The sequence below is a fragment of the Dermacentor albipictus genome, unplaced genomic scaffold (genome assembly GCF_038994185.2).
Source record: "Dermacentor albipictus isolate Rhodes 1998 colony unplaced genomic scaffold, USDA_Dalb.pri_finalv2 scaffold_39, whole genome shotgun sequence".
Lineage (NCBI taxonomy): Eukaryota > Metazoa > Arthropoda > Arachnida > Ixodida > Ixodidae > Dermacentor > Dermacentor albipictus.
This window is the reverse complement of record NW_027225593.1, coordinates 621,445-631,737: the sequence shown is the minus strand read 5'-3', so window position 1 is coordinate 631,737 and position 10,293 is coordinate 621,445. Positions and strand designations below refer to the sequence as shown.

Below are 10,293 nucleotides of genomic sequence, written 5' to 3'. Positions count from 1 at the left end.
TAATCGCGTGTGGCGCGGCATGCCTTTGCGGGTGCGCTGCATACGGTCCGGAGCAAGTCTCGCGCGAAGAAAGGGCACTGAATCTCACCGAGCATCTTCTCGCCGAGCATCGTTGCATCACAGCGATAAAATTCAAGGTCATTTGGATGGGTCGCGCTTCGATGCGTTTAGCAATAAATCGCAATCGCTTTCTGAAAAGCATTACCTTCTGCCCAGCACATACATTATCACCTCGCGACGACCCTATCTTGCTCGAAATGCTGAATCCTATCCCACAGCGTGGAAATGTCGCCTTGAATGTCAACGAGTTCGAGGATGAATGGGGAGTCAACGTGGACATGCCTGGAAGGTCACTCGGCTTAGGCATGGATCATCTGACAGCACTCGACATGTCAGAGGTCCAAATGGCCGACAATCAGGCGTGTTGGCTGATCCGGGAGCTCAATAAAAACAAGAGCATCACTGAGCTGGGTGTCTCAGAACAGGTCTTCGGCTACCGCGACGAAGCCTCCAATGCGCTCTTCGCCAGATACCTCGCCAAAGAAGACTGCGCGCTCCGCAAACTGACTCTGAAATCGAGCATGTTTGACTACACAGGATTGCCCCTGCGCGAAATCGTCGACGCAATCTGCAAGATGCATAGCCTTCAGGAACTCTACGCAGACATCGTCACGCCGGACGAAGCATTGTAAGTATAGCTTAGAATTGCATTACGAACCGACGGCACACCAACAGGGCATCTCGCAGCACGTATTACGGGACTTTGGCTGCTTCGCGATGTAATGCCCAACTTGCCATATAAGAAAATTTGAAGCGTCATATTTAGCGTCAAATGTAATTTAACGGACTGAACTGAACGGAATACCAACATTATTATATTTCATGCGCTGTCGCGAGCTTTCGAATTGTGGAGAATTCAGTGAACAAGTTATGAATTGAATAATTGCCACACAGATATAGTTTCTTTAAAGTAAAGATTTTTTTAGTTAAATTGGTCTTCATGGCTTGAAATAAAGGGGGACATGTTTTGCATTTCCTTGATGTCGAAGTACGAATGGAAATTACTTGCATATTAAGGCGTTTTACGTCACTGCGAGTTTAGTTATTTCCTTGGAATTCGTAGTGTCATTTCTTATGACTGCCATTGGTGTCGTGTATCCAAGCTCCAGTTGTATTCGTCACTCTAGACGACAGCAGTGAGTGGTCAATATTTAAAATTGAACTCGCTCTTAAATGGACACGAAAGCGTAATTTAAGTGAGTATGATTACCTATCGTTTTCAAATTATCGTTACTAATTGCGAGGGGAAATGATGAGCACCACCGGAGAAAAGGTCAAACTTGGTTGTGGTTGAATTTTGTGCCGGAACCTCCACCCCTGATTTCAATGCGACATCATGGATATGATTATGATTTCTTGTTTCATTTACGCCATTTTATTGACGAGATGGTTGTCAAGATCTTGTGGATCCTTTGGAATCTAATGTGCAGGGTGTCTAACAATTTGAGATTTCCAAATCCCCTGAGTTTTCCAGGTTATCCCTCAGCACCTTTGCGAAATTTCCTTTTTAGCCAGAAGGTTGCTTTATATCAAGACAGGCTGACACCATTTTGCTCGATGCTGTCACCCTCTAGTAAGCATTTTGAAACAGAAAGATGGCTTAATGCAGTTTGAATAATAAGGAGTAATATCTATATTATTTAAAAACAGGGCACAGCGAAAAAAATCATAAATCCCATTCCAAATTGAGTCGAACATATTCAAATACGAATGAGCAGGAGACGCATGCCTAAGTTAATATGTTTGAATATGAGCTATTTCTATCAACTTATAGCAAGCTCATCGGTATGAAGTCGGAAATTTGTCACAACTAAGATTGTCTCTGAGCCGCTGGAAAGTCAACCTCAACATTCCTGACATACTCTCAGCACGTACACAACATCTCAGTGTTGGCTTTCACTGCTTTAAGGAGTTTACTCTGGTTTGAATGAGGGACGTCTGCATCTCGGCGTCAGCCAACACTTTGTTTTTTGAGCTCAAGCTCCTTCAAAGATGCGGCGGCACGCTTCCTTTCCCGTTAATTCCTCAGTGCGTCGGTCCTTTCTGTCCTCATCCTCCTTCTGTCACTCGTTCACCGCGTGGATCACTTGAAGCGCACTCTTGGTCAGTTGAACAGTGAACGTCCGATTTTTCGGACTCCCTAGGGGCCGCAAAAACATCCGAAAAACCGGGCAGTCATAAAAGAATGAATGCATGTGTTTAGTTGCAGTTAAGGGCTTAAATTGCCACAGGCACGTCCGAAAAACCTCTTAAGTCCTGCCAGCACATTTATTAGATATATCAGAGCTCATACTGTGACAGGAGACGGGGGTGCGCGAACGCGTGTATAATTAGGGAATACTTACTGTGCCCCGCAACAATTGCTTCTTCCGACGCTTGTTATCCTTCACCGCGTAACAATGCTGTACTAAGGCAAAGCTAACCTTCAGAGACTAGCATTACGCAACGGAGTGTGCTCTGCGAGCTTCGAAGCCAATCGCTAGGATTACAAAGGCGGAGTCGGTGCCATTGCTGACTGCGGCGAATTCTTTCAATGAAAAACACAGCACCGCACGCAAGAAGCTTAATACAGAAAGTAGAAGCACCAAGGCCTAACGTTGCTGCGGTGGTGGCTACGGTGGCCAATGGATCTGCGTGCGAGAGCGCCGGTTCGAGGCGGCGAGATGATAAAAATGGCGGCGCTGGTTGCCTTGATTAATGCCGTTTCAGACGTGCATGCAGTCAGGGCAACATACATTAACTATAATGTAGCACGTGGTGGTGCCTCAAAGCCGTGCGAATTCTCGGGCATGTTCGTAACATCGGGTGTCTGGAAAATCGGTCCTTAACCACTCAGACATTACCTCGTGCCGATGACACGGCGTCAATGATGATTCGCTACAATTCCTCTGTTACTGGAGCCAGCATTAACACGACTTTCTTTCCCTTTCAATGAAATTACAGCTAATTTGCCCTGATAAAAGCAAAAAATTCCCTGAGTTATCCCTGAGTATTTCGAGACTATTACATTTCTCTGAGAATTCCCGGGTTTCCCAGTTGGTAGAAACCCCGAATGTGGTCCTTATTTCTTGAAACATAAGTTATCTTCCAGACATTCAGATACTTGGATTTCAGTTTCTTGCAATGAATGTATTGGAGCTCTAAATAGCTTTTTACTTCAGGCATAATTCTTCAAGAAATATTTTTTTTTCTCCACATGTGCTTCCAGCATGAGTACGGTCACCCTCTTTACCGAAGTCATCACACGGAGTGCCATAATACGGCGGCTGAGGCTGCCTTCGACGTTATGCGAATGTCTTGCGTCATCGTGCAATCCAAATCCCTAATTTCCGGATCCCCAAGCCGCGAGGTGCATGGAGTCCTTGTGCCAAGCCCTGCAGAAACAGAACTCGACGCTCAGCCATCTCTGCATCGACATGCGGATTTTCGGAGAAGCAGAGTGCCACGCCTTCTTCCGTGAAGTTTCGTACAACAAAGCACTCAAGACGGTAGTCGTCGACACCTTGCCCTGCATCGATGGACTCGACAGAGTCTCCAGAACAATCCGGGAGCGGGGACTCGATGACCGCGTTGTCGTGAAGGGACACTGCGGGCACGACAACACAAGGCAGCTGCAGCAGTGCCCGCAAATCTGCAATGCAAACATCAATGCGGAAATTCTAATTGCCAACATCCCACGCTCGATACTCCCATCTTTACGTGTTGGCAGTGGTTGCGATCAAATAACTTCGTTGCGGGTTGAATGCTTGAGATGCCAACGCAATGAATATTCCGCCTTGGCAGCGTATATAAGGGGCTCTACCACACTCACTGAGGTAGACATATACCTGAATCCCACATATGTTCTTTGGCCGAGCTCCGTCCTTCGGAATCTGGAGGGAGCACTGGTGTCAGCTGTCGCCTTTAACATCAAGCTAGTCAGAGTCAGCCTCAAGGGTTTGCAGCTGTCCTACGACGACTTGAACGTGCTCGCGCGAGGCTTTAGCAGCAGCATCAGCCTCACCGAATTCACCGTAACTCCTGCGTGCATCGTTTACAACTGGTCTGATGAAATGGGGTGCAACTGTTCTGTACACGTGGCCGAAGCGTTCCTCGAAGCAGCCGACTACAAGGACGGCGCGCTGGCGGACATCCAGGTATGACTCTGTACTATTACTTTTTTTTTGTGCTCGCCAGTACAAGGAAAGCGATAGCCTGCTAAAGACAGCACCCGTAGAGAACTGTCCGCATTCAATATTCCAGGAAAGTTACAAGACGGAACACTTGATTTTCATTAACCTATTCCCTCATATACGCCAGCATTATCCATGATCTGCGCATATGTACACAGACTGATAACATTGCTTTGAAGACTATGAGTACTTACAAATTTATAAAGCTAAATACCGCCATAGAGGTAGGCTACAAGTAGGCGCAGACTAATGTACCTATTATCCATGATTCACATGTTAGCTGAATGATGAAGTCGCCGGAGTTCCCTGTCGGATACTTCGTGACACCTACGGAATTAATCTTGATGCCGATTAATCGGGAAGTAAGCATCGCTTGGTCGTTGACACATGGGCGGTGGCACACTGCGCGTTTCTTTGCCAGCACCTTTTAAGCTAATGAAGTCCATCATTAAGTGTCCCACATGTATAGTATTCCCTCCGGCATTTGAAGAAATTGAACTTGCTTTTCGCCTTACGTTCGCGTTAAGTCTCTTGTTCGAGGTATGTGAGTCGAGCATGACCTTAGCAGCAGAAAACGTTGCTGCGAGAGCGGTTAAGTACTCGAAACTGGCTGTGGCACAACGATTACTTTTTCTTTCGACGTCCCAAACCACCTCGTAATCCCCATCTTCACCATTTGCCTAAGCGCGAAGAATAAGAAAGTACTACGGATCTCCACAGCTGCCTATGCTGGAATGGGAACTCCGTGCCACAGGAGCAATGTACTTTGCAGAGTGTCGAACGCGCGAACCATTATATAGGAAATCACGGATCATCGGTGCAGGGTAATTAGTGCAGGGCTTCACGCTCCAAGTCGATTCTCAAAGGAGTGCAGAATGTTCATGCATTTCCTAGGCGAGAAGGACCAGCATTGCAGTGTGCGAGGATTACATTACTTGGGAATTGTAAAACAATGTGTTTTTGACAAGATGGAGGTGACCTTTTCGCGATGTGCCACGTTGTCACGCTCGTGAAAACAGCGTCGGGGTCACAAAAGAGGCCTTACATCCCAATGATCATGATAAGCACAATGCGTTGGCGGGCTAGTTGGGGCGAATCCATGAATACTTTGTTTAGCGCAAAACGACACACACAACGTCTTTCTTGTGTGTGTCGTTTTGCGCTAAACAAAGTATTCTTGGATGATGATAAGCCTCAAACAGGGTACGTAACCACGATAGAAGATCCCCCGAAATTTAAGGTTGCTGCTGGAAAACAACCTGAATATGCATCGCCAAAGTCGATGCTCGACAGCGCTGTGTAAGCGTCAAACGTCGCACGCATATCTCGTAGGGCTGCACTCCATTATTTCACTTCTGGCATCAGTTGTAGTGAAAGATGTTGGCTCCAAACTCTACTTGAAAGGCTCAGGCGGGAACATCGCCGTAAGTCACCGAGACTTAAACCATGAAGCATTTTAACAGAGCAATGATTCATTCACCGGCGTACTACATGCTGATACAAAAGCCGAATTAATGAACGATGGAAGGAGACTTCAAATTGGGTAGTCATTTTAAAAGCCACGCTGGGGAGACTAGACGTTGCAATAAGACTTTCTGCTAACGAACAAAGGAAATACGAACTGTGTACTTTTTCCACAAAAGAAATTGAAAAAATACGAGTCAACAAGCTTACCTCAAGTATATTTATATGCTAAGACGTTGAATGGTCGCGAACAAAACAAAAAGTTACCATTAGCCTTTGCAATAATAATTGCGAATATAATGATCTACAAAGCCGTACAGCCACAACCTCAGCATTACATATGCGTTGCGCGCGTAATATATATATATATATATATATATATATATATATATATATATATATATATATATATATATATATATATATATATATATATATATATATATATATATGTATATATATATATATTTATTTTGGTAATAAAGTTGATGTACACCGGGGTTGCATCGGCTTAATGTTTAGTTACACTACCAAGCTATCGTGTCAGCAGATCGTAGTTATCAGCTATAGTGCTTATGAACTACGGCTATCAAGGTGTGACAGCACACTCGTCATTCATGTCGGATTCTTGCGTCAACTGTACACATGCCAAAATTTTGTGAAAGAATATATTACGTACATCGATGCAGTGAAGAAATTGGGAAATTTGCAAGCTACATTTGGAATCAGCTCGCACAGCGGTGATTGGAGATCGCTGGGAGAGGCCTTCGTCCTGTAGATGACGTAACAATGAACTGATGATGATGATGATGATGATGATGATGATGATGATGATGATCTTCCTGCACCCACAATGGCGTTCGCCTGTAATGTTTGTTTGCTCTATTTGAAATCCTGTGGTTGCACTGGATCGCGCTTAACTTCTAAATGTTCAAAATCACGTTGCGTAGACTTCATACCTGCAATCTGTGAGATTATTTCTGCAATGAAGCAAGCTATGCTGCGATCGAGACCTTCAAGTTCCTTATCGATTCCCACGCGCTATCCACTTCGGTCCCGTTTTTGCGTACACTACAGAAGTGCTTGGAACGTTTGACTTTTGCAGGCTTACATTTCTTTGGCTTTCCCAACCATGGCTCATCTCTGTACACGCAGGAAGTGGCCAGGAAGAACGCATCCGCCATCTTGGACTCTGCAGACTTCGTGCTGGGCGAACAAAATGGCGTCGAGGGTGCCCGCGCCATCGAGCTGATGTATGACCACCCGCGGCTCCTCGAAATGCTGATGGAAGGTGCTGACGTCACAAAGGCCGAGGCCAAGAAGAAGATCCGCAGCGCTCTGCTTCGCGTCCGCAGCAGTAGCATTGACGAATTTATGACAATGACTGGCGTCGTCAAGGAGGCGGTGCAGTGCCTCAGTCATCCCGGTGCCAGGAGGCGTCAGCTCGCCGACATTGGCCACGACTGCTGGCTCCACATTCGAAGTTTCCTGAAGATAGCGGTTGTCGTGTCACGTTGAGCCAGTCAAGGTCGGTGAAAACAATCTAGCGGCTTTATTTTTCGCCGTTTTCATGGGGTCGGGGCTTGCAGCAATAGCTCGTTTAACAACGCATGACGAGAGCGAATGTGGCTGTCTATAAACAAAAAATGAAAATAACACAAATATGTCGAAGATTTCTGAAAAGGAATTAGGCAGTAATACTCCTGTCAAGCGGGCAAGTTAAGTGCACTTACAGGGAGTGCACTTCGGGACCTTGAGTCACACTTTAGGCAACTCGCTTCTTAACGGGAAAACAGGGTGCACTCGCAGTAAAAAAAAAAATGGCGACAGTCTAAGAGCGCGTTTTTAAATACATAAATTAACAAGAGAAAGCCGCTAAAAAGCGATTGTTTTAAGTAGAATTATATATAAAAACAAACTTCATCTATTTGTGTCAACAAAAAACGAAGATGTTTTTATTATAAGTGTGTTGCAAGTCAATGCTGGCCAAGACGAGTGCCTAGCCAATCCAAAACAACATGGCGGCGAGCGGCGACGCGGCAGTTGATCCTGCTCATGATCCTGCTAGAACAGAATATGAGTGAGTATATATGAGCAAAGACGGCGAGTTCGATATTTAGCTACACTGCAAAACGCCACGCACATGGCTCAAAGGACGACCCGCGTTGTCAGCACGCTTTCACACCAAGATAAACACGAACTGAATGATCATGGCGGCGCCGCAGTGCCGCATCATTCTGGCGCCGTTAGTTGCGTATATGATAAATTCGTTTCCTTTTGTGCTGTTTCACTTCTCGCTAAACACAAATTATATTGTTAAAAGCTGCTCAATAACTGAAATGAACTTTTGTGTCCATTTTCTATGCATTACATTTTGCGTCGTTGAAAGCGTTAGTGGCGAGGCTAGGCACTCCTTCAAACCGTTGGTGGCGAGGCTAGGCACTCGGCCAGCAAAGTGCGTTCCGTGAACGTACTCCGACTTGAGTGCACTCATCTGAGAGTACACTCCACTGCGACGTTAAGATTTGGGAAAGTGCACTTAAAAACCGAGCACTTAACTTGCCCGCTTGACAGGGGTATAACTTGCGAAGAAGTTGTTAAGTTTGTCAGATTCCTGCTACGGGCGTCATTAGCCTGATGACTTAATCTTAAAGCTCAAATTGATGTTTCTATGTACCACGTATTTAATTTGGAAGTATAAAACGCACAACCTCAGAAGGCGCATATATCGTTAATATTCAATATCTTCTTGGATAGCATTTCAGGCACATCGGGGATAAAAAAAAATTACCATCTTATTATTACCTTAACATTTTTTCATACATAATAATAAACTTCTAATGACATCACTGACAACCAGATTGGTTTTCAGTGATGGCTGTCAGGCTTTCTTATTCATCGATAGCTCTACAGGCGAGAGAGTTTATTGAAAGGCAAACATGCTGTCCCGGTTATGCCGGCCTTTAGCTCGTTTACTGAGAATAAAATTGTATGGGGAATAATAGAATTAAGGCGAACAATTCAATAATAAACGAGCTTGACACTTGAGATCTCGTGTAGCATTTACCGATTGTTTTTTTTTTCAGGTATATATATAAAGAAAAAGTGACATGCCATTTCATCTAGCCGTCTTTTGCATTAACCGAAAGTCTTAGGCATGTACTATATAAAAACATACCAATAGCGCTAAACGAACCTAGAACATGTTTTATACTAGCTGGTCTACAGACTACATTCGGTTTAATTTATCGAGAGATCCACGTATCATGACGTCGTAATGCGGAAAATGGGCACACGGGATGCAAACATCTTTCTGTCGGTGCTCTGCTGTGCTACGAAACAGGGCCGCGCAGTGAGTAGCTGTGTAGGACATAACTAAGCATTTTACTTAACGTCATTATTTTCTTTTCATAAATTGACCTGCTAATGGCCTTCTCCTTTTCGTAACGCCTTTATTTCCAAGGTGCAAAAATTACCACAAGTTAGACGAATACAATGGCGGTGAAAAGGGCCAGTTGGTGGTCGGTCATACTTTCTTCTTGCTCTATGTATATAGTACAAAAAAGAGAGACCCCAAATTTTAATGCCCAAACTTCAACTACAGTCAATACTGTCCTGACACAGCGACAATAACGGAACACATAAGGTCCAATTGATTGAAAGACTAGACTTCTGCAATACATGTTTCATTCGTAACTAAAACAGAGCTTTTATAAACTAGAAAGTGATGAAATATCACGACCCCTTATTTTGAATGAGTTGGCATGCACGAATGCTTTTATTTTCTACACAACGCAGTGCGAGACTGAGACGAGTAAAGGTATTCACACGTTTGTATGATTATCGCTTCCTCATTGTATTCTTAATGCTAATCAATAACTTTTACCAATATCTTATTCATTCTGCAGTCTTCGGCACCACAGGTTGGCAGCCCGAGGGGAGAAGAAACCAAGGCGGCTCCTCCTGCTGACGTCGCAGTACGGCTGTAAAGAGGGGCTGTTACGTTTCAAGTAGTAGGGCTCGGTTGTGCACCTCTTGATTTTTCCCACTCGTTACATCGCCGACCCAGGAAGCTGTTAGGAAGCCACGGAACACCGTTTGCCATCGCCGATCTATATGTGTTCCAGTGTGTATTCCCTGTGTGGTGGTGTTTAAGCAGTGGAGGTCGTGTCGTTTTTGTCGCATTACTTCAAGTGACATGAATGGCGATAAGGAGTTTGCTTGACACGTGCCAATTTTGCAACGATGGCGGCGTCCCCATCTTTCTCTGCTCACCCTGATTTCAGTCGTGAAAGAAAGCTTGTAGTGTAGTAGCGAAAGTGTTATACGTTTGTTACTAACTTATATTGTTCCTTTTTATTGCAATCATATGCAGCTTTATGTAGCTAATATGTTTCATGACTTTTAGGCTGTGCACTTAGGTGCTGTTTTCATTTGTTATTGTTGTTAATTGTATGTACTTGATTGTATGCCCCCCTTACACAATCCCCAATTAGGGGCCTTGTAAGGTATTTTACAAATAAAATAAATAAAATATATCTCTCTCACCCGATACTATGTGCAGCTGTTGTTTGAATTTGCATTGTGCACATCGGAG

The 10,293-nt window shown here is 44.5% G+C and overlaps 1 protein-coding gene across 1 annotated transcript; it reads left to right on the top strand.

Annotated features, from left to right (window-relative positions):
• The first annotated feature begins 3,413 nt into the window (after window positions 1-3,413).
• LOC139052827 (uncharacterized) lies at window positions 3,414-7,214 on the top strand. Its single transcript, XM_070529973.1, has 2 exons — window positions 3,414-4,196; window positions 6,852-7,214. The coding sequence occupies exons 1-2, from the start codon at window positions 3,414-3,416 to the stop codon at window positions 7,212-7,214; spliced, it is 1,146 nt and encodes a 381-aa protein (XP_070386074.1).
• Window positions 7,215-10,293: the final 3,079 nt, after the last annotated feature.

Bases quoted from the DNA above. Each gene is read 5' to 3' on its own strand.
- LOC139052827 (XM_070529973.1), top strand. From the start codon at position 3,414: ATGGAGTCCTTGTGCCAAGCCCTGCAGAAACAGAACTCGACGCTCAGC. The intron at 4,197-6,851 runs GTATGACTCTGT...CTGTACACGCAG, and splicing joins GCGCGCTGGCGGACATCCAG to GAAGTGGCCAGGAAGAACGC.